General features: G+C 42.3%; 1 protein-coding gene across 7 annotated transcripts in view; it reads left to right on the top strand.

The window, feature by feature from the left end:
- Positions 1-24,497, top strand: part of LOC133118792 (NACHT, LRR and PYD domains-containing protein 12-like) — a 202,856-nt gene that overhangs the window by 162,628 nt on the left and 15,731 nt on the right. For 6 of the 7 annotated variants that reach the window (XM_061229033.1, XM_061229037.1, XM_061229034.1 and 3 more), the window contains 5 exons: positions 5,911-6,084; positions 14,868-15,041; positions 17,043-17,204; positions 17,428-17,474; positions 17,627-18,367. The exons of the other annotated variant lie outside the window; for it this stretch is intronic. In XM_061229033.1, coding sequence (XP_061085017.1) covers positions 5,911-6,084; positions 14,868-15,041; positions 17,043-17,204; positions 17,428-17,474; positions 17,627-18,231 — 1,162 coding nt within the window. In that variant the 3' untranslated portion in view covers positions 18,232-18,367. Of the gene's footprint in view, positions 1-5,910; positions 6,085-14,867; positions 15,042-17,042; positions 17,205-17,427; positions 17,475-17,626; positions 18,368-24,497 lie in introns of those variants that run through there. 7 annotated transcript variants of the gene reach the window in all.

Consider the following 24,497-nt stretch of genomic DNA (forward strand, 5'->3'; position numbering starts at 1 on the left):
AGGCTTTAGGGGGGAGAAAGGGGGGATTCCAGGTTCATCCTGTAATCTCAGCAAGTTTTTATTTAGTTTATTTAGAGATGAAGATGAATATTGTTGGTATATCTAGTGCTATGTGTGTGAACTTGCAAATTAAGGCAGAATAGATCCTGGCAAGGTTTTGGCAGGGATACTGGTGAGGCAAATATTTGTTGCTGAAATAGCATGTTATTTGAAAGTTAATATCAGAAATTGACAGTAAATTCACTTTAGCAAAAAGTGGGGATGATGGCTCATAACGGTGAGAGTAATTAGTCTGATAATTTATTTCTGCAAAATGGAGATTCTGTGAACAGAGGTGGGGTATCTGGCGGCCCATGCAATATTACAGTATAAAAGATAAGGGGAAATGAGGCTGTAGTTCAGAGTTAAGACAGGACTGGTGAGCCCAAGGATGGATTTTACGGATGATGGGTGATTTTGTTACTTCTACAGACTAAGTGTATGTGATCATTCCAGTTTAACATTTCATCGATTAAGATGACAAGAAATTTGGCTGACCGGACATGTGATATTTCATAACCATCAATAAGTACTTTAGAAATTGATTCACAACATTTCTTTATTTTTCCTGAAAATGAATCACTTTTTTGCACAAAGTAATAAAATAAAAATGCAGAAACAACACAATTGGAAACAAACATCGTCGAGGGCAAGTCTGACTCTGCTAGTTCTCCTTTTGCGATTTCCCACCAGTTTCCGATCAATTTATAAATTGTTTCTTTGGATAGATGGACAATTCTGTGCCATGGTCCATATAGGTATTTTCACATTTAAAATGGTGGGAACACTGTTGTCACAGTTAGAATCTTAGAAGAAATACAGTTTTGTTTGCTGGTATGTCTCTGTTCTGGAAGCCTGCCAGTGAAAACAGAAGCAGCCATGCTTCTATACAGCAAGCTCATTGCTTTTTAATGGAAATGATTTCAAAGGCCAACGGATTTCACATTGTAAAGAGCACATGCCCAACGGCTCATAGCTTTCACTGAGGACGGCAGGTGACAGTTACTGCAGTCGTTGCCGCGCTGAAGCAGGAGTGGGGAGTGTAGCTCCAGAAAGGGACCGCATGTTGAACAATGCAGTGTTCCCCAAAAATGTAAGTAGCTGGCCTCTTTTTTCTGATGCAATTTGGAGGCTTCTGTTGCATCTTAAAATGTTAAATTAATCCCTAATACATGCCTTTATTCTTAAGCATTTTGTTTAGGTTAAAATATGCCAACATCACATACAATTTAAACTTATAGTTAGCCAGAAAATTGTTCAGAAAGAAAGAAGAAAATATGGTAATGATAACTCTTATGTGACTATATACAAAGTAAACTATTAGGTTTATATATATTCAATCATCCATGTCAGACTGACTCTTCCTAGTCCATGTGAAGAGACACCAATGCTCTGCTTAGCCTGTGAATGCAAATATTTAAACTGTACTGGCAATAGTCCACTGATTTGATGTCACAATAACCTGTGATATCACAATGGCCTGTGATGTCACAATGGCCTCTGCCCTCCATACAGCTCAAATACACTCAGTGACCACTTTATTAGGTACAAGCTTGTAAATGTAAATATTTAAACACCATAGTTTTAGCAGTAGCAGCAATATTCCACCGATTTGCCGCAATCACACTCCGCATTTTCTTGAGGAAATGTACATCTCTAGTTTAATTTGACATCCACCATAGCCTGCCATACATGCATCACACCTACAGATATTCAATATTCTTTGTTACTTCTCCCGATAAAGACAAGGGCAAGCTGTGAAAGACGCTCCTTGTTCAGTGTCAAGCGAAGGTATGTTGTCAATAGCTTTAGCCTGCTGAAAGAGCGCTCTGCTTGTGCACTGCTCACAGGAAGGCTAAAACCTGACCTGTCGCAAACTCATTATTTTGCTCCGAAAATAAATGTATATAGTATATGTCCTGAAAGAAACAGTGACATCTGACGTGCATGATGAATACTGCATCATCACCAGAATAAGCTACTAGCTCGTTTATATATTGTATTGAATATGAGGCGAAGAAATACTTGGGGTTAAGGGCTTGATATTTTGATGCCGTTTCCCTCACATCAGCAAATCTCGTCTTGGTCTGTGTTATAAATGCGTCAAGAACCTGGAAGAATGTGTGTACTTTGAAACGGGCCTGAGGATTTAACCTGGGCTCATCCGTTCACTCATCAAACCCTCTCCTTTTTTCCTTGCTCGAACATCTGCATATTCTGTATTCGGCCTGCAGTAGCTTGAGCGCCAGCTACAGTTAAAGTAATTGAGGTTTTTTTACGCCACTCTCACAATAAGGGGTGAGAGAAACCGAATAAAATAATCACCGATGAGCCCTGCACAAGTGCTATTCAATCAAATGAATCAGATTAATCAGATGGACACTGATATTCTTAGAAAATTACAAATCTCTGTTTATTTATACAACTCATGAATAATAATAAAAACACATTGGTTGGACTGGGCAATGGCTCGTAGGAGCTGAGAGGTGGACACTTGTACCACAGTTACAATGTACAGAATTGGGTCAGCACAGTTACTAATGACGAAGCAGAAACACTATGCAGAGCAGTCTGCACTCTCAAAGATCACATGGTGTAAATTTCAGGTGGAGGTAGTGAATGAATAGTAAAGTAACAATTAATAGGCAAACAAACAAAATACACGATCAACCAATTAAATCAGTGTTACACTGCAAATTGTAGTGATATCACACAGAAATACTCTCTGCCCAAATGAGCTATTGCACTCTGTCAAAGGGACCAGCCCAAAGTAGGTTTGCATGAATTGAAAAGACACATACAATAAAGACACAGCGACAAGTCGGAGTTCATAAACCATTCAGGAGGCCCAAGATTCAGGTTACCTGCTCCCCTCTTTCATAATGCGCCACCCCCTGGTGGACCCGCAGCTATTACACGCTCCTGAATATAAATCTTAAGCTGTGATAAGGCACGTTACTAAATCAGAGGATAATAAAATACTCAAATTATAAATAAGGGAAAAACAGTGACTGACGGCGCGCCACCTCTTACATAGTCAGGAGCAGGAGAACACACAAAACACCAAAAGAATAAGAGAGTTAGATTTAATTACATTACTTTCCCGCTGCCATGCAATCCCTAAACCAAACGCAACCTGCATCACAACCTTAAACATAATCATTTTAAAAGAAAATAAAGAAGAAATCAGAACCTCATTTTTGACACACAAACCCAAACCACTTGGCAAGCATATGTTTACCTAGAATGGGACAGAACAAACCGCTTACCCCGTTTCAATATTTGCCACCCGACAATTCTCTCCACTTGCATCGAATCACCATCCACTCAGTGCTGCGCTTGAAACATAAAACATGGGAAACTATCAACAACGCTGTCGAACTATAAGCCTTCCATGTTCTAGTTTTACTTATGAATCTGACACAGATACTTACTTGACAAAAAACTATCCAGGCTGCACAAATGTACAATTCTTAATACATTACACCAATAACCGCGAGAAAAAGATACTTGTGCAATTTGATTTCCGCGCTGCTTAGCTTCCCTTCTGCACAACCACAAGGCAGGTAACAATAGCACAGGAAAAGTGACATATCCCCTTTGTCTCGGTAAACCAGGTGACTGAGGGAAGACTCTCATGTCCTAATGTCCCACCTGTTACATGTTTTTGGTCCTGCCATCTTTGACAGGTCTGTTGCTAATTTATCCATGTCAAGGAACTCCTCATCTGACCGTAATATTTTCACAGTTGTCTTCAAGTTCAAGAGCTGTGTGTAGATCTATCGACTCATTTTGAAGATAGTTAGACAGAGCGAAGGTTTTCTGGAGAGATTTGGAGATGTTTATTTCGTAAACGATATAGAACACGGCGGCACGGATGGTGCAGTGGGTAGCACTGCCTCCTCACAGCAAGGAGGTAATTTCAATGAAATTATAAAATTAAGTTGAGGGCTTGCTAGCAAATATAATTTAGGTTTGCTGATCATTTTCACAAAGTGAAGTAGTTTATTAAAATGGTACAGGATCGATCTAAAACGAGATGTAGCAAGCCAGCTAGTTTATAACCAACTCAGTCAAGAAAATGAATATGAATATGTCACCAGATGAGGTTGTTAAAAGTAAGTGGAGAGAGAAGGCAGACAGAAATGGAAGAGAAAGCACAACTGCCAATGAAGAGCTGTAAGAAACAGAAAGATAGAAGTGAGAAGTGGTGAGGATGTGTAAATAAATGGAGGAATAGGTGAGGAGGAGGCACAAATGAGCAAATGGTCAGAGGAGGAGAGAGTGGACTGGAGCACATCACAGGTAGCCAACACAGCAGCAGAAGATTCCTTAAAGTGATATTACAGTTTGGTACAACATACATACTGATGTTATTTTCAACTGAGTTGTAGCACTGTAGGGAAGAAGACAACTTCAATAGTTTAGCTTATTGATGAAAGATTCTCTGTATAATCATGAAGATTTTTTTATTTTTATTATTCCATTTATTTTAAGATTTTTCCCTTTTTCTCCCAATTTGGTAGCCAGTTGTACCCCGACTGATTCGATTAGAGCTAGTATTAGAGACACCGCTCACACCTCGTCCCTCACGCCTTCTTCAAGCCGTCTCATGCTCGTGACCGAGGTGCCCGGGGGTCTGTTGTATGCGGCAATCCGCTGACCCTGCCAAGTCCCTCCCTTCGGAGCAGCCGATTATGCTGCTCCAAATGAGCCGGCCAAACTTGGCTTTTTGGTAGGACCGGGAATCGAACCCCGGTCCCCGGTGTGCAACTGCAGCAAACTGCAACCACACGTTGCGCCACCATGGCCCGTCAATCATGAAGATTATTAAACGTGTTTTCACTTTGTCATTATGGCATATTGAGTGTAGAAAAACAAACCTATAAAAACTGAAGGGGTGAGAGCTTTCAGTATCTAGTCTTGATTCTTGCCTTTTGAGTGGCATGGATTCTGTTATTGGCTTGTTTTTCTGTTAGGACCAGAATTGTGCCAATTGAAGTCAAGAAAGCCATTCAAAACATTGTTAAGGGCAGAGAAAAAAAACAAAAAACAGTCAAAGACATCGGTGATGCAATAGGCTTACCGAAATAAACAGTTTGGAACATCAAACAGTTACAGTATCAGCAGGTAGCTGAATGTATCTGATATATTTCATCATTATGAGACGGAGCAGTCGCATGTCGTAGAGGTGGGTCATTACTTAACATTTACGTTACATTTACTTAAGTACGTTCTTAAATAAATTGTTTTAAAGGAGGATGCTTTTTACTCTTACTTGAGTATATTTGTAAAGGACATTTCTTTACTTTTACTCCGTTATATTCAGATTCATTTCTCTCACTACATTTTTTTACTCATTTTGATTTTCAATGCAAGTTCTGTTCGGTTGGTTCTCAAAGTCTGAAAGTTCTGCGACGCCTCACAAATAGAGATGCGCAAATACACGTACACAAAAGGAATCACTTGTACTTGGGTACAGCTACAGCACAAAATTAAACCAGGGGTGCCAGTAATTGTGAAACCAGTCTTTGGGGGATTTCTTTTCTTTTTTTTTGTCTACAGTATTGTTGTGCATATTTATTTAGGGTGCCAATAATTCTGGAGCCCACAGGATATGAGCATGTTTTGTGTCTGCCTTTAGCTGTGTCAGCTTGCAATGCTGTGGGAAGTTTGCCATAGAAAACCAAAAGGAAAAAAGCAAACTCCCTGGCCACTGTGACAGATGTGTGTTATATTTTACATCTTACCATTAACTGTGCCAAATGTCCCACAGCATTGTAAACTAACTCACTGTCCACTCTGAAAGATGTTATCTTTTACATCCTACCTAACCTTTTTATTCTATAATGTATTCATTCTTCTTTACAGACTGAACAGCTGTGACCTAAGAGTGAAGTCCTGTGAAATATTGGCCTCAGCACTCCAGTCATCAAACTCACCCCTGAGAGATCTGGACCTCAGCAGCAATAACCTGGGATATTCAGGAATGAAGCTGCTCTGTGTTGGACTGATGAGTCCAAACTGTAAACTACAGAGACTGGGGTGAGTAGTGCGGTGTTTTGTGTGACCTTAACTAAATATACAGTGCATCCGGAAAGTATTCACAGCGCTTCACTTTTCCCACATTTTGTTATGTTACAGCCTTATTCCAAAATGGAATAAATTCATTTTTTCCCTCAAAATTCTACACACAACACCCCATAATGACAATGTAAAAGAAGTTTTTTGGAGATTTTTGCAAATTTATTAAAAATAAAAAACTAAGAAATCACATGTACATAAGTATTCACAGCCTTTGCTCAATACTTTGAGATGCACCTTTGGCAGCAATTACAGCCTCAATTCTTTTTGAATATGATGCCACAAGCTTGGCACACCTATCTTTGGGATCAATCGGATTCAAGTCTGGGTTCTGGCTGGGCCACTCAAGGACATTCACAGAGTTGTCCTGAAGCCACTCCTTTGATATCTTGGCTGTGTGCTTAGGGTCGTTGTCCTGCTTTCCTCAATTCTGACTAGTCTCCCAGTTCCTGCCACTGAAAAACATCCCCACAGCATGATGCTGCCACCACCATGCTTCATGGTGGATGGTATTGGCCAGGTGATGAGCGGTGCCTGGTTTCCTCCAAACATGACGCCTGGCATTCACGCCAAAGAGTTCAATCTTTGTCTCATCAGACCAGAGAATTTTGTTTCTCATGATCTGAGAGTCGTTCAGGTGCCTTTTGGCAAACTCCGGGCGGGCTGCCATGTGCATTTTACTAAGGAGTGGCTTCTGCCTGGCCACTCTACCATACAGGCCTGATTGGTGGATTGCTGCAGAGATGGTTGTCCTTCTGGAAGGTTCTCCTCTCTCCACAGAGGAACGCTGGAGCTCTGACAGAGTGACCATTGGGTTCTTGGTCACCTCCCTGACTAAGGCCCTTCTCCCCCAATTGCTCAGTTTAGACGGGCGGCCAGCTCTAGGAAGAGTCCTGGTGGTTCCAAACTTCTTCCATTTACGGATGATGGAGGCCACTGTGCTCATTGGGACCTTCAAAGCAGCAGAAATTTTTCTGTTCCCTTCCCCAGATTTGTGCCTCGAAACAATCCTGTCTCGGAGGTCTACAGACAATACTGACATGCACTGTCAACTGTGGGACCTTATATAGCCTTTCCAGATCATGTCCAATCAACTGAATTTACCACAGGTAGACTCCAATTAAGCTGTAGAAACATCTCAAGGTTGATCAGTGGAAACAGGATGCACCTGAGCTCAATTTTGAGCTTCATGGCAAAGGCTGTGAATACTTGTACATGTGATTTCTTAGTTTTTTATTTTGAGTAAATTTGCAAAAATCTCAAAAAAACCTATTTCATGTTGCCATTATGGGGTGTTGTATGTAGAATTAGAAAAAATGAATTTATTCCATTTTGGAATAAGGCTGTAACATAACAAAATGTGGGAAAAGTGAAGCGCTGTGTATACTTTCCGTGTATGCACTGTAATTAGTGATTATGGCTCTATGCATTGAAATGATGAAAAGCATTTTCTCTCTTAGTTTACTACTCTGTCCATCGGCATTCTTTCTTTGTCCACATTAGTCTCATCCCTCTCTTCTTACTCCTCTATCACAGCGAAGAAAAGCAGAATAAAACCTGATGAGTCTTAGGGTTGGCAGGCTTGTGTTTCCTGACCAGAATGTATGGTTTCAGTGGAGTCTTTAGTATCAGGGCACAGGTGATGACTGGATGCTGGATGTCTGATTGATGTGGTAAAAGACTGACCACCTGCATAGTAAAATGTTTCAGGTCTGTCACACATTCGTCTTCATCCATCTCCACTATTCACTACCCGCTTTGAACTGTTATCAAATCCTTAATTTTACCCCACTTTATGATGAAGGGGAGCTGTACTCCTCACAAAACAGTTAATTCCCACCTACAGAACAGGACTTTTGTGCTGACTGTAAGGAGATGCTGCCTTTGGCGGTTGGTAATTGACCCTGATAAGAAAGCCAAAGGGCCAGATAACTGCAAGGGCTCTTTTAGGGACATAACAACAGGGGAGGTAACAACAGCATGGTGCCCTGACTAATAATGTCCAGTATGTGAAGGAGAATGCTGCTCTCAGAGCTAAGATCAGTCAAAACAGGGGCCCTCAGGGTTGTGTTCACTCCCCGGTTTTATTCACACTAAATACAGATGAGCACCAGCAGCCAGCCTGGGAGCTGTGCCAAATGCCCCGGGGCAGTAGCCTTGTAGCATTCTGCAATAGACAGGTTTGTGCAATGGTGTGCCTCAAACCATCTGATTTGAAATGTGAAGTAGACAGAGGAGATGGTATTTGACCCTACATCAGTGGGTGAGCACAGGCCAGTTGTCATCCATGGCCAAGCCATCACACAGGTTACATTTTTCTTTTTTTTTGTTTAGCGCTTTTAATAGAAGCTGCTAAGATGCTTTTCACTGTCAAAAAGTGGTGAGAAAAAACTCCCCAATGGGAAATCTCGAGAGGAACCTGGCTATAGAGGGGGAGCCCATCCTCCGCTGGCTGGCAAGGTGTAAAGTAAGGGTAGAATGGATATAACAGAAATGTGATACGAAATCTATCACAGCCAGTCAAATGGGCTGAGCAGGTCACAGTAGAGGTTATAAACTAGCTGGAAGTAGAAAGTGTAAAATGAGGGAAAGTACAGTGAGCTGGTTTAGAGAGGTAGGGTGATGCAACTTGAGCTGGATGTGTTGAGGTTTGGTCATGAACCGGGGGAGGAACAGGGCTACAACGGTCCGCAACCTTACTTTACTTACTTTCTTATTTCATTTAACAGGGACCATGCCCATCTGATGAGCCAGAATTTGCTCTGTAGCTCATTTTCATCTGCTGTCCCTGAACAGGGACGACATTACACTACATTACAAAACATTTGCACCACAACAATCAATTTGAAGTGATTACAGTAACCAGGTAGATAAAATACTTGTTCAGTCAGGTCCACTGGTGTCAAAGTTAGAATCTTCATTATCAATCTTAGACACAATACCGTTATGTTTGGCGGTATGTCTCTGTTCTGGAAGCCCTCCCAGCCATCCATACAAGCATGGATAAGACCAGGAGGGGGCACCAGCAAACCCCCAGAACTATCATACACCAACACACTGTTGGTAAGATGGACTCTGGCTGACATGGGGACTATGTGAGCGACATTCGGCTACCGGAAGAAGCCCTTCATCCAGTCAGCTCGAGGCCATTTGAACATAATGTGGGTCTGTGGCTGTGTGTACCAACAGCATTAAGGACAAAAATTTAAACCAGGGGAAGCCTTGGATGTTAGTTCAGAAACTGTAACATATGGGTGTTAATACGTTTCTAACAAGAGGGTCATTTTCTTTAACGAATAATGTCCAGTATGTGAAGGAGAATGCTCCTCTCAGTCAGCACAGGGGCCCCTCAAGCTGTTAGCTTGCAATGCTGTGGGAAGTTTGTGACAGAAAACCAAAAGGAAAAAAGCAAAAGATGTATCTTGTAACCAAAGGGCAAAAAGTAACAAAAGGGCAAAAACTAGGGCTAGACCCCAAATAGCAAGCACATGAGGTAAAAACTCCCCATTGGGGACTAAAACCCTCTAACAGAGGCTCAGGAGAAACCCGGCTTTTGAGGGGGAGCCTATCCTCTGTTGGCCAGCAAGGTCTAAAGGTAGGATGGATAAGACAGAAATTTTGTAAATTGGAGAAATTGAAATGGGCTGAAACGGTTTTAGTTAAATCCAAAAACTAGCTGGAAAAGTAGGAAGTTCAAATGAGGGGAAAGTATAGTGAGCAGTATGAGGGGCGGTGTGATGCAGTTGGAGCTCCAGGATATGAGAAGGTGTGGGCATAAACCAGGGGAAAATGGGCATTTTCCAGCATATACATCTGGTTTTTTCTGTTCTATAAATATTCAATAAAACTAAAATTTGAAAAACCCTTGTTAATTCCTGAGCTATTGAGTCATTCATCACATTGAAATGGAAAATTTCACTGAATTGACTTCATCCACATCGAGAAATAAGTGTGAATTTCTTCATGAGATAATTTGCATATGTTCAAAAAGTGTCAAGATACAAAAGTTAAGGAATTTTTCCCTATTTGCCTGTGATACAGTGCTTAAGAGAAGGTACCACAGGTGACTAGACCCGCCCTGACCTGTATACAGTGCAGTCCGTTAGTATTTGGACAGTGGTACAAGTACAAGTACACTCCAGTGCATGTGTAATGAAAGATGGCATTGTGTTTAAATTGAGGGTATTTGCATCCATGTTGTGTGCATCCAGGGTATGTTGTACGTCGCTCTGGATAAGAGCGTCTGCCAAATGCCATTAATGTAATGTAATATCTGTGTCAGAATTACAGCCCTTTTTATGCTTAGTCCCCGATTTCAGGGCACCATTTGGAACAAATGGCTTTACAGGTGTTTCTGATGAATGTGTTCAATGCTTCCTTACTGAACATATGTGTCGCTGTTTGGTATATTAAGTATATCCGTGCCATAATGAAACTGAAAATGGCTTTTGCATTTTAATTTTAATTATGATATGGTGTTAAAGTACATGGAATCAAAACGGAATGTAATTCTCGATTTAGCATTTTCATTTTGGCGCGCATATGCTTCCTTATATCACTGCCTACAATAGTGATCTGTGTTAATCATGAATTGTGTTGTTATTCATTTGGGTCAACCATAGAACAAAACTACCATTCCCATAATTCTGGGGGAGACATTCAGAGTGCATTTCAGAGTGGATTAAATTTGGAGATGATACCAAACTGGGAGGGTTTGCGAACAGTTTGGAATCTACCAAAATAATTCACAAGGATTTAAACGGAATCCAGAAGTGGGTGGAAACCTGGCAAATGAAATTCAACGCAGTTAAGCGCCTCTGGCTCTGTTTCAGCTGTTAGCGGGTGTAGTTTTGCAGCAGGTCTGAGCAATAATATCATTACTGGTTAGGAACTTGGACATTCTTTTGTTGACTGGTATTTTATTGTATTTACCGGTGCATATATAAATTGTATGTGACAGTGGTAGACTTCATGAGGTAATTGAACATTAAGCTATGTTCGTTTGGCTAGCTTTCACAATTGGGTGAAAGCCAACAACAGTCACAACAGTGGAGGGGAACAATTTGCGGCGAACGTTTTTTGAGGAGTGATGGCTATAAGCGGTGTACAATTGTATTTTTATAAAATGAACAAAGCTTACAGTAAACCAGCTATCATAGCCGCGGTAACCGACCAACTCTTCCGCCACATTTTAAACAATGTCGTTGTAAAACGCCACGCTAAGCCAATGACAGAATTTAGCGAGGGCCGAAGGGGTTTGCGTGCTTGTCCTTCTGGTGTTGCTGGAAGAATATTAGTAGGGTTAAATAGTAATGACCGCTATGCGGAGAGTCTAGATCAGCTAATGAATAAACCACGTTACAAAGACAGTAGTACCACTCTGCCTTCCGCTCTTTACTGGTCTGGGCTGACCAAGAATCTCCACAGTAGGATCAATACATCTACCTTCTACTCCATTCAAGATATAATTTAGAAATTTGGGTTTGAAACATACGCGAACCTCGGGAGTGATTACACTCGACTCGTACCTGCGCCACCATTACTCAATATATGCTCCTGGGATTAGCATTATTGCTGAAATCTCAGTTCGGCGGAGAACTCAGAGGCTGAGGGTCTAGCCAACACAATACATGCAAAACACTGCCATGATAGTTGCGAGCCCAGGTCGGCGTAGCATTAACTGGGCTCCTTAAGAGTTAACTTGACAGGAACCAGCGTCGTAACGCCCAGGGGGTTCCCTTCGCACCAAATTACAAGAGCCATGCACCACCAATCCTTTAATGAGCCGAACTTGACGGCCTCTCAGTTTAGGACTACCACGAATGTACCAAGCCGCTGATCAGTCGGCCTTTAGTCGCCATTTCCCCCTGAGTATTCAGTTGTAATTTAGGCTGAAAAAGGTACAAGATGAATTAGAGTCATGGAGATCACGCCAGTTACAAACAAAATTGTTTATTCGCAGACAGGTAGGTTATTAGCTTTAGAATTCCAATAGTCAATTACAGATACACAAATTAAGAAAGAGTAGAACATGCAGAGTGTGGGAAGCAGATTACGATCTTCCTGATACTTACATATACGTACAATATGCTGTGTGGGAAGTCGAATACGATCTTCCTCTGCTACACATACATAGAATGTGCTGTGTGGGAAGTCAAATGCGATCTTCCTGATACTTCCATATGCGTACACTATACACAAGACATGTTGTGTGGAAAGTCGAATACAATCTTCCCAGATTGGTCTGTCTCCCTTGCTTTTATGCCAAATCATACGTTTGAAACCAGGCGGCAGTGCCATAAATCAGCAGACCCCCACCCTTTGGTGGTTACTGAAACTATTTTTATAGTTTATTAAACTCCATTTGCTATGAAATGTATCTCATCCAATTCCTTGATTTTACTGGATCACATCCATACCAAACAAATTACCCTTATGCTTTATTATGTTGCATTTATCATGAAACTTCCCTCCTGATTATCCATTTTACATGCAATTCCTGTTACCATTACATACAAGACATAATGCAATAATACAAGGATCACGTGGACAATGTTTTCAAGGTTTTACCGGGTCTATTTACTATCTCAATAGCCGTTTTGAATATTTAATCTAGGAGAGCAGTCACCGGTGTGATGACAGCAGTGCCCAAATGAGGGCACTGTGAGAGTGTCCAGAGCCTTTCCCAAAGGTGGTGCCCTGGTGGTCCTGTGACCTCTCAACTAAAACACAGCCAGAACACCCCCACACAGCCACAGTCCATCTTTCCCTTATCTCCTTCGGCGCCAATGGCCTGAAACTCCCCAAAGGTAGTCCAAACAGCATTCCCTTTTACATTGCATTAAGTGGCATTTAGCAGACGCTCTTATCCAGAGCGACGTACAACAAAGTGCACGTACCAGAAGCCCCAGCTCTCGGGTTGCCCACACAAGGCAACCCTTATGGGTTGAGGTGTGCTCTGTAAGGAGCGGATCAGATGTCGGATGGTCGGGGGGGGGGGGGGGGGAAGGTTGCAAGATATTATATCTATGAATGTAGTTGGGAGTTTTCATGATAACTGCATTATGCTGTAAATATGTTTTTGTACCTCTCATGGCAATATAGCTTTTGGATAAACCTGATTTGGGCGAATGAAAGGAAAGGAGACAAAACCCCAGATAGCTTGGTTTCTTCTCCTTATCTCCGAAATCCAGGCCTTAGTTCTGGACCCTAAAAGTGAGTCACCCATCTGTAATTTACCGCCAACCCCCACCTGGCAGTGGTCAGGGGGCTAAAACAAATGACTTATACAGAGACAGCTTTTGCCCAGTTTCCCCTTGGCTCCTGGATGGTTATGATATCAAAGGTAGACTGTTACAAAAACTAGACCAGTACACCAGTCGCACTGAACCAATCAGAATAACACCAAACATTACTATATTCTGACCTGGGATTATCACAAATTCTTCATGCCATCTCCAGTATACCTGTGCTCTAACCTGTAAGGAATGTGAGAATGGGGAGGAATGTAATTTTGAATTTAATGTTGTTTTTCATTTAGCGAAGTGAATATTTCAAAATGAATGGCCAGAATACTAAGTCATCATATTTAAATTACTTGGTAAGTTGATGAGGCAATTTACACCCCCTAGCTGTGTCAATATCCACAATATACCACAGGTTTGAGTTCCATAACACTTTTATACAAGTATTACATTTATCTTTGAAAGTGTTCACAAAAGAAAGACAAGACAAACTTTATATGAATGTATTTTTAATGGAACTATGTTTTATGGTGAATGTATTCTTCCTGAACAGTAGTGTATTGGTTGATAAGCGACGGTATTGCTAACGCTATTTCAATAATGTATCCCCACTGCACTCACGTTAGCTAGCTTGCTACTTTACGTTACACCTGATGACACTGACAAGTCATTTGTGGAAACGTTTATCTGGACACATTCAGATAACGTGCAGTTATTTAAATAATTAATAGCGTCATTATGAGTCATTTGCTTCAGCAGGCTTTGGTGGTCTTGTCGACAATCGTTGAGAAGGTCAAAGGACAAAATAACTCTTTTTGTTTTACTTTGGGAGGCTACTAGCGGTGTGATGATAACATGAAGTTAATTTAGGTTACAAAGTAGATAACGGTGATCTAAACGCAGAGTAAAATTAAAAGATTTGTGGATATTGGCACGGCTTGAACGCAAACTGACCAATGGAGACAATGGACCAGACCTATCTCTTAAATAAATGGTTACAAGACTAGGAGAAAAATTACTTTCCATGAACAGTTATTTTTATCCATTTATGTGTTATGATGAATGTTGAACTTTTAAAAAATGTATATATGTTTGCTGACCGAAGAACATATCACGGGGGATCCCCACAGTGATAATATGAACACTGTTTCTTGTGTTTGCAGATTAAATTCATGTTTGCAAATCAGATTCTGTCTCATATGTGATCATCAAAGAGAAAATGTTTGGTAATTAAATCATTGCAGTTAGTTCCAACCCTTTATCTTTTGTTGGTTAATGAAGCTAAATAATTACCTTAGAATTTGGTGGATTAATTTATGAAATAATTTAAGAATAATTTATGAATGTAATTTTCACAACCCTCTCCCTTGTATGTAGCACAGGGATGCATAGGCAAATAGGAAATTACATATATATCAACTGCCCAGGTGAACATTATTACAATTACCAGTGAATTTTAATGTTTGTGTGTGTGTCCATGTGTATGTGGTTTCTCCACAGGCTGGGTTGGTGTAATCTCACAGAGGGCTGCTGTGATGTTCTGGCCTCAGTCTTGCGTTCTCCTCACTCAGAGCTGAGTGATCTGGAGCTGAGAGACAATGAGCTGCAGGATTCAGGAGTGAGAGCACTCTCTGCTGGACTGGAGGACCCACACTGTAAACTGCAGAGACTGGGGTGAGTACAAACACAAACCCTTCAATCGGGGTTGGAAATGTAAAATGTTTTAAAGGGGCAATAAAAGCAAAATGCAGGGGCGTTTTCAAAGTAGTAGCATTTCAGCTTTTTAAAAAACAGTTGTAGTGACGAACTACTATCATGTGCAATTGGCATCAATATAAGTTAAAGCTACAGGCAGGGGAGGAGGTCTCACAGAATTTTTTATCAAGAAGCTATCCACAGTACCTCTGAGATGGGTAATGCAATGATCACATTTGTTCTATGATGGGGAGGTGCACAGAATTCCTTTCCATTTTCTTTTCCGACTATAAACACAAGAAGGAAAAGAGAATTCTATTTTACAGCATATAGTGGGCTATAATATAAAATAATATAGTAAAATAATGCTGTTCTATATTAATAATTATGGCTGTGTGTTTGTCACGGAAGTGACGTATTCTGTGATTTCTGCGCAAATATGACATTACATTTTATTCAGCAGACACTTCAAGGTCAAATCAAGGTCATAGAACCAACAACAGAACAGGTCCGATAAGGTACAATTTGCATAGGATGGGTTATAAAGCAATGAACATAAGTCTAATACGCAAGGTAGATAGGCCAGATCTGTAAGTAATAAGGTCAGGAACTACAGTACTGAGACAAATACACATGTGAAAGTCCTAGATTAAAGTAGATAATACAACACGGGGCTAAAGTCTGAGACTGGTGAAGATAAGTGACAATAGATTAGCATACTCCCGCAGAGGAGTCAAGGTACAGTGTGAAGAGGTGAGTCTTCAGACTGTGGTAGAAAATGGGCAGTGAGTGAGCAGTTCTTATAGCAATGGGGAGGTCGTTTCACCACTGGGGAGCTAGAGTCGAGAAGCTCCGCAGTCGGGACAAGCGAGAGCCATTCACTCAGCTGGCAGGATGAGCACGTCGGGCTGGCATTTGGACATTCCTCGGCTGTGTCCCAATCGGTGCTCTTGCCTACTGCAAAATGCAAAATGTGGAAAAAGTGAAGCGAATACTTTCCGGATGCACTGTATGTATGTGTGTCTGTAGGGGGTTTGTGTATGTGTGTGTGGGGGGTTTGTATGTGTGGTGGCGGGATGGGTGAGTGTGTGTGTGTGTGTGTGTGTGTATGTGTATGTGTGTAGGGGTATGTGTGTATGTTAGTGTGTATATTTGTAGGGGGGTCTGTATGTTAGTTGACGTGCATATGTGTGTAGGTGATTTTGTGTTTGTGTGTGTGTCTGTTTGTGTGTGTGTGTGAGAGAGAGTGAGTGCATGTGCATTTGTGTGTGTGTGTGTACGGGGTATGTGCATTTGTGTGTGTGTGTGTGTATATGAGGTACGTGTATGTGCATTTGTGTGTGTGTGTGTGTGTGTACGGGGTATGTGCATTTGTGTGTGTGTGTGTGTGTGCGTGTGTGTGTGTGTGTGTCTCTTCACGCGGACTGGGAAGAGTCAGAGTCTGACATGGATTACTGAATATATAAACCTAATCGTTTAATTTGTATGTAGTCATATGAGAGTTATTGTTCAATATCATTAAAGTGAAGCATCTATCTTTTATGTCACACTTTGTAAAATAATTTGTTTATTCAAGTAAAGAGTTATCATAACCATATTTTCTGAATAAATTTCTGTTTAATGACAGTACAAGATTAAATTGTATGTGATGTCGGCATATTTGAATGTAAACTTGCACCAGAAGCCTCCAAATTGCATCAGAAAAATAAATATATATATTTTTGGCCAACTACTTACATTTTGGGGAACACTGTCAATGTTTTGAAAGGTGTGTGACACACACAGCTCTGTTAGTTTATGTGAATGTGCTGTAAGGTGTGTGACACACACAGCTCTGTTAGTTTATGTGAATGTGCTGTAAGGTGTGTGACACACACAGCTCTGTTAGTTTATGTGAATGTGCTGTAAGGTGTGTGACACAGACAGCTCTGTTAGTTTATGTGAATGTGCTGTAAGGTGTGTGTGTTCTTCTCTCTGCAGGCTGTCAGGCTGTAGAGTCACACAGAGAGGCTGTGATTCTCTGGCTTCAGCTCTGTGTTCAAACCCCTCACACCTGAGAGAGCTGGACCTGAGATACAATCACCCAGGAGACTCAGGAGTGAGAGCGCTGTCTGCTGCTAAACTGGACACACTCACACTGCTGTAAGTACACACACACACACACGCACACACGCTCACACTGCTGAAAGTACACACACACACACACTCACACTGTTGTAAGTACACACACACACACACACACTCACACACACACTGCTGTACGCACACACTCACACTGCTGTAAGTACACACACACACACACACACACTCACAATGCTGTAAGTACACACACACACACACTCACTCTGTTCTGTGTTTCTTACAGTGTGGAACATGGAGGAGAGAACAGGATCAAACCAGGACCCAGGAAATGTGAGTCTTTATCGATGCAGAACACTTTCCATAGATACACACTGTACTGTGTGTGTGTGTGAGTGAGAGACTTCATCAAAAAATCTCTCACTCACATAATGAGGTGAAAATGAATAGTAATTAATGTCATTAATCTAGTCTCTGGTGTGCAGACGGCTGTCGGCTCACACTGGATCCAAACACAGCGAACAGAAGGCTGTCTCTGTCTGAGGGGAACAGGAAGGTGACACGCACACGGGGGAAAGAGGAGCCATATCCTGATCATCCAGAGAGATTTGAGTCTGTGTTCCAGGTTCTGTGCAGAGAGAGTGTGTGTGAGCGCTGTTACTGGGAGGCTGAGTACAGTGTGTCTGAGAGGGGATGGGTTGATATAGCAGTGACATATAAAGGAATCAGCAGGGAAGGAGGGGGTGCTGACTGTGCGTTTGGATGGAATAAAAACTCCTGGATTCTGAGGTGCGATGAACACAGTTACACTGTCCGTCACAATAGTAATCCCACAGACCTACCTGCCCCCCCCTCCCCCTACCACAGAGCAGGAGTGTGTGATGATGGTGCTGGTGCAGGAGTGTGTGTGTACAGGGTAGGAGTGTGTGTGGACTGTCCGGCTGGCACTCTGTCCTTCTACAGCGTCTCTGACTCTGACACACTGACCCTCCTGCACACATTCCACACACACTTCACTCAACACACACCCCTCTGTGCTGGGATTGGAGTGGGGGAGAGCTGCTCAGTGTCCCTCTGCCAACTGGAGTAGAGACACACACACACACACACACCCCTCCGCCCCACACACACACATACACGCACACACACACTCATGCACACACACACACACACACACATACCCCCCCCACACACTCACACCCCCCCCCCCACACACACACACACACACACACCCCTCCGCCCCACACACACACACACACACACACACACCCCTCCACCCCACACACACACACACACACAGACACCCCTCTACCCCCCACACACACACACACACACACACCCTTCTACCCCACACATACACACACACACACACACACACACACACACACACATACATACATACACACACACATTTATTTTTGTATATTTTAATAAAATCATATTGTATATAGTCATGGTGTGTTTATATACATTAGATGATTAAAACATGAGTATAGCATTAAGCATTAAGTATAGCATTCTGGTGAAAGATGGTAAAAGGCTTTTGAGGTAATAATTCTCCTGCACCTGCATCTTTGTGTAAAAGTTCACTGCATTTTACTAGTTTTTCCAGTTGATTTGATTCATTTTCACAAGAGTTCCAGTGTACAATGTTGTGTGGGTGAATGCAGCTGAAAGGGAGAATGCAGAATGATCACTGCAGTGTACTTATTTCCTTTCATTACTGTGAACAGTAATGTATTGAGTTTCCTTATTTACCGTGTCATAATTGCTTTGTTTGAACCTGTTCCTGTAAAATCTGTATGTGATTAAACCTGAATTATAAAAACATTGAACATCTTGCTGTTATTTATTACTGCGGACTCCTGTGCTGCATCACACCCAAGGCTGACCTCATCTATGTTAGATATAAATTCCATGAGAAAATGCAGGGAGAGAGCGAATCATTCAAGCAGTTTGTGACTGATCTAAAGCTGTTGCTAAAAGTCTGTGGATACCCAAATAGCCAGGAAATGGTCCGAGACCGAATTGTGTTTGCCACAAACTCACCCCACGTGTGTGAAAAACTACTCAGTCATGCACTCAGACACTGTGCATGCAGTAGGGCTAAAGTCTATGAGCCAGGGAAAAGACAACAGCAGCCAGGACACTGTGCATGCAGTAGGGCTAAAGTCTATGAGCCAGGGCAAAGACAACAGCAGCCAGGACACGGTGCATGCAGTAGGGCTAAATTCTGCAGTAGGCAGAAAAACATACAGAAGAGAAGCAGCACCAAAAGCTGCAACACAAACGGACCGTGTCACAGCAGCCAGGGCATGTAGCCACTGTGGAGGGCAACACAGTGCCCAAGTCACCAAGGAAAACAATGCATTAAATCCAGTAAGTTTAATAATTTAGCAAAAGCATGCAAATAAAACCTTACCACACCACAGTGCACACTGTGGGAGAGAACACAGAAGAGGAGCACACAGAGGAAGAGCAGACAGCATCACAGTAGAGAACAACAGGAAAAGCAATGAGCAGGCTTACGTAGAGGTAGGGATTGGCTCAGCTCCACAAAAAGTCAAGTTCAAATTGGACACTGGGGCACAGGCCAATACCATTCCAACAAACTGTTCAAAAACATTGCACTGAAACCAGCAGCGTACAGGCTCAACGGAAATGGAGAAGGAGCTCTAAGCGTCGGAGGCACATGCCAGTTAAAATGTGGATACAAGGACAGCTCAGCTTCTACATTATCCACACCAATGCCCCGCCAGTCCTAGCAATGAAAACATGTCGTGACCTGAACCTCGTCAAAATAGTGATGGCTGTGAATGAGGAAAATGAGACCCAGGCACAGGCACTTTTCGTATCGCCCCAGACGCAGCACCACACAGAATCCCCTTCACCCTACGAAGCAGACTTAAAGAAGAGCTCAACAGCATGGAGAAAAACAACATAATCTGCAAGGTCACAGAACCCACAGAATGGGTGAATGCGCTCGTCGTAATCGAGAAACCTAAAGCCCAGTACTCTCATACTCTGACCCCCAGAAAGAGTGATAATACAGCACCCAGAGCCAGTACTCTCATACTCTGACCCCCAGAAAGTTCCAAGTTCATGCTTCCAAAAGTGGCCTTGGGACAGTCATGCTCCAAGATGGCAAAGTGGTTACCTATGCATCTAAATCACTTGACAGCACAGAAGTGAATTACGCACAGATAGAGAAGGAGCTCTATGCAGTCCTCTTCGGTTGTAAACGGTTCCACGAGTACATGCATGGCAGGGGAGTGATTGTAGAATCAGACCACAAGCCACTGGAGGCAATACTTAAAAAAACACTGGCAGCAGCACCACCACGGCTGCAGCGGATGATCTTACAACTGCAGAAATATAACATCCACATCCTCCACCGCCCCGGAAAAGAGATACTGGTGGCTGACACAATCGAATACCAGGACAGGGCTCTGCATGAAGGTATGGAGGCCCAGGTGCATATGGTCCTCAGCAGTATCACTCACCTGTCAGAGACTGACAGAAATCAAACAAGCAACAACACCAGATCCACAGCTCCCCGCACTGAGAAAGGCCACACTAGCCAGCTGGCCCCACACATAGAAAACGTGCCCGCCCAGCATGCAAGAATACTGGAACCACAGAGATGAAATCTCTGAAATTGACGGCGTCTTGTTCAAAGGCGAGAGGATCATCGTCCTCCACAAGCTCTGGGAGATCATGATAGAGCGCATACAGGCCGGTCACATGGGCGAGGAAAAGAGCAAAACCTGAGCAAGGGACCTCCTGTTCTGGCCTGGCGTGGGAGAACAAACAGAGGTGGCAGTGGAAGCCTGCAGCATATGCCAAGAGTGACGCAGCACAATCCCAAAAGAACCCATGACATCACACACATGATATCACACGCCATACCTGAGAGGCCGTGGCAAGTGATAGGCACAGACCTGTTCACATGGAACTCGCAGGACTTGATTGTTATAGTGAACTACTATAGCAGGTTCTTTGAGGTGGAGAGGCTACATAGCTGCACCTCATCAGGTGTCAGCATGAAACTAAAGGCAGCGGTGGCTGAGTCCGTCATCAGTGACAATGGACCGTGCTGCAGTTCAGGCGAGTTCTGCCACTTGGCCGAGACATGGGGTTTCACTCACACCACCACAAGCCCCCACTACCCACAGAGCAAGGGCCTCACTGAGAGGACTGTCCAGACAGCCAAACGCATGCTGGACGGAGCCAGAGCCAGAGCCGAGAACAGTGTTCATCTCGCTGTTTTGATCTAAAAAGCTATATGGTATTTATGACCAACATATATATGTTGGTCATAAATAGCAAATATAATAATATATGGTATATTGATTACTAACTTGAAAATAATTGTTTGAAGATGAATTAATATCTTAGAAATATAGAAGAAAAACATCAATGAGTTGGAATTTAACTTTTTGACATGAGAAACATTAAACCCAATGATGTGTGGCTTATTCATTAAATGAGCATTTGGGTAAACCCCAAAACGGAACATTTTGAGACCAAAATCTTTGTACAGCGCCTTCTAGGGAGCGAGATATAAGCAGCGTGACAACCAACCCGTGTGACAACCATCTGCGATCTGCCCTACTTTAAGTCCCAACATCAAAAGGTTATAATTCTCGAGTTGTTAAGAATACCAAATACATGTAACCTGTATGTTAAAATGTTCTCTTCTGAATAATAAACACAATAAATAATTCAGCCAATAAAAAGTAGCAAAGCCTCCTTGAGCCAGTGAAAAAAAAAGGGGGGGGGATGCAAAAGAGAAACTGAAAGTATTTCAAGTTCATCGCCATTTTGAACGCGGAGGCTAAAGAAAGAAGAAGAAATGAAATTGAATAAAAGTACGGAGTAAGTAGCCTATGTGCCGTGGGATGGAGAGCATAGAAGCTAAAAGTTAAGGGGTTTGGGGAGGATTGGGAATTTGAATTTGAATTTGAGTTGAATCGCAATAACACGCTTAATTCACGAAACCTTAAACTGTCAATAAAATGGTGCGATTTCGGCAAGGTGTATGCTCGGTAATTCTGTATCAGTAGCCTAATGTTGAACGTTGCGGTAAAGTTTTACACGCCAAATTGCTCAAAATGCCTATTCCACAGCACAACGCTTTGTTTGATCTTTCGTCTCACTTTTAATATTAGGGGAATTAGGGGAGGTGGGACCTTCCAACATCAATCTAAACCTTTTATTTATCCATAAATCCATGATTTATTTTTTATAATATTTATATGTTCGCAACAATTCTTCAGTTCTGTGGCTCGGACTGCTCATATTTAGGGACTGTGCGATGTTGTCTGAAAATTGGTTATGAAATAATGCTACATGCCATATTATATCTGCTGGGTCATATCTGATCCATAACATCATAGACGCAGCACTTTTTTGTTGTATTCATTTAGCTGTTTTTGAGGATATCATGAAGCCGTGTTCCAATCTAAAAACTAGATGGTACTTATTACATATCTTAACTTGAAAACGGGTCAAATTTGAAGGTATTGAGCACAGAGCCAGAGTTTAAATCCTCTGATCTGTTAGAGTCCTCTAGTGGTCAAAAATGCCACTGCACCCCTCTCCTGCCTACCTCAAGCTTGACCTCCCTTGCAGGATTCTCCAACACAGTTCTGTGCAAGGCCCGATGGTGTTGTAGCCTCTCGACTGTGACCTCATCTCTTAGCGCCCTCAAGAACAGAACTGCCTATAGTACCATGGGACATCATCAGCCCTGGGTCCACAATGGTCCCACCCAAACACCTCTCTCATTGCCGCCCCAACCCACATTTTCAAAATAAAATTATTAATATTAAATAAAAATGTTAATAGCTTTTTAACCACAGCGCCCAGAGCGTTCAAACAATGTGTTTAGGATCAGGAGGACTTGGAGATACGGGCACAACTGGATCCCCCGCAAAGTTCATTTCAATGATTACACTAAAATTTCAGTCGCTTCCAGGTCACATGACCCACTGAAGGAATGGCAAATAATACAGGGGACATTGTGAACTCTTTGATTCCACCAGGGCATAATGTTTAATTTTTGGCAAATATATTCATTATTATATTTATATTTCAAAAGCATCCAGGTCGCATGTCCCAGGGGTTCAAAGCCAATACCAAATAATGCTGCGTACTGCCACTGCTTCAAAGCAGGAAAGCATGTTTTTAAAGCCACGTCAATGCCAGTCTGCGTTATGCTTGAGTTGGAAACAAAGAATATGTGATAAAAATGCTTTAACATTTTACAATGAGACTACTTCACAAATAATCTGCTTTGATTAATAATTGGTTTTTGCCACTGTATTGGCTATTCCGTGGCCATCTGTCAATCAAAATCAGTAAATCAGAACTATAACAAAAAATATGGGAAGTCTTGAAATTATAATGATTATTCTTTAAATATAAACAAAAAAGGCTATTTGGCTCCTACAGCCACCTTTGGTTGTTTTCCATGAACATTTTCTTGTGAGCCTGTTCATTTTTGTCAAATGTGATTTAATTATGGGCTAATGTGCAGTTGAAACGTGTAGTTAATGATTCTGATGAAGAAAATCTAACAAAGTGAAATCAACACCACCATGTTGACATGAGATGAAGTTAATCTCAGTCCTACAGAACTGTGTTGTGGCCTTCCATGGCTTCCTGTTTCACTGGGGTATAAAACAGAGGTAAAATGTTTTTAAAGGAAACTAACTCTCAAATTAAAATAAACAATTGGTTGGTGTTCACATATATGATATAGTTGGCGGCACGTATGGTGCAGTGGGTAGCACTGCCGCCTCACAGCAAGGAGGTCCTGGGTTTGATTTCCCCGTTGGCCGGGGCCTCTCTGTTCTCCCTATGTCTGCGCGGGTTTCCTCCGGGTACTCCCACAGTCCTAAGACATGCAGGTTAGGCTGATTGGAGAGTCTAAATTGCCCATAGGTATGAGTGTATCAGTGTATGAGTGTATGAGTGTGTGAGTGAATGGTGTGTGTGCCCTGCGATGGACTGGCGACCTGTCCAGGGTGTATTCCTGCCTTTCGCCCAATGTATGCTGGGATAGGCTCCAGCCCCCCTGCGACCCTGTTCAGGATAAGCGGGTTAAGATAATGGATGGATGGATGGATGCACCAGTAGAGGGCAGTAGTGTATGCTATGCACCAGTAGAGGGCAGTAGTGTATGCTATGCACCAGTAGAGGGCAGTAGTGTATGCTATGCACCAGTAGAGGGCAGTAGTGTATGCTATGCACCAGTAGAGGGCAGTAGTGTATGCTATGCACCAGTAGAGGGGGCTAGTGTATGCTATGCACCAGTAGAGGGCGCTAGTGTATTCTATGCACCAGTAGAGG

The sequence above is a fragment of the Conger conger genome, chromosome 19 (assembly GCF_963514075.1).
Source record: "Conger conger chromosome 19, fConCon1.1, whole genome shotgun sequence".
Lineage (NCBI taxonomy): Eukaryota > Metazoa > Chordata > Actinopteri > Anguilliformes > Congridae > Conger > Conger conger.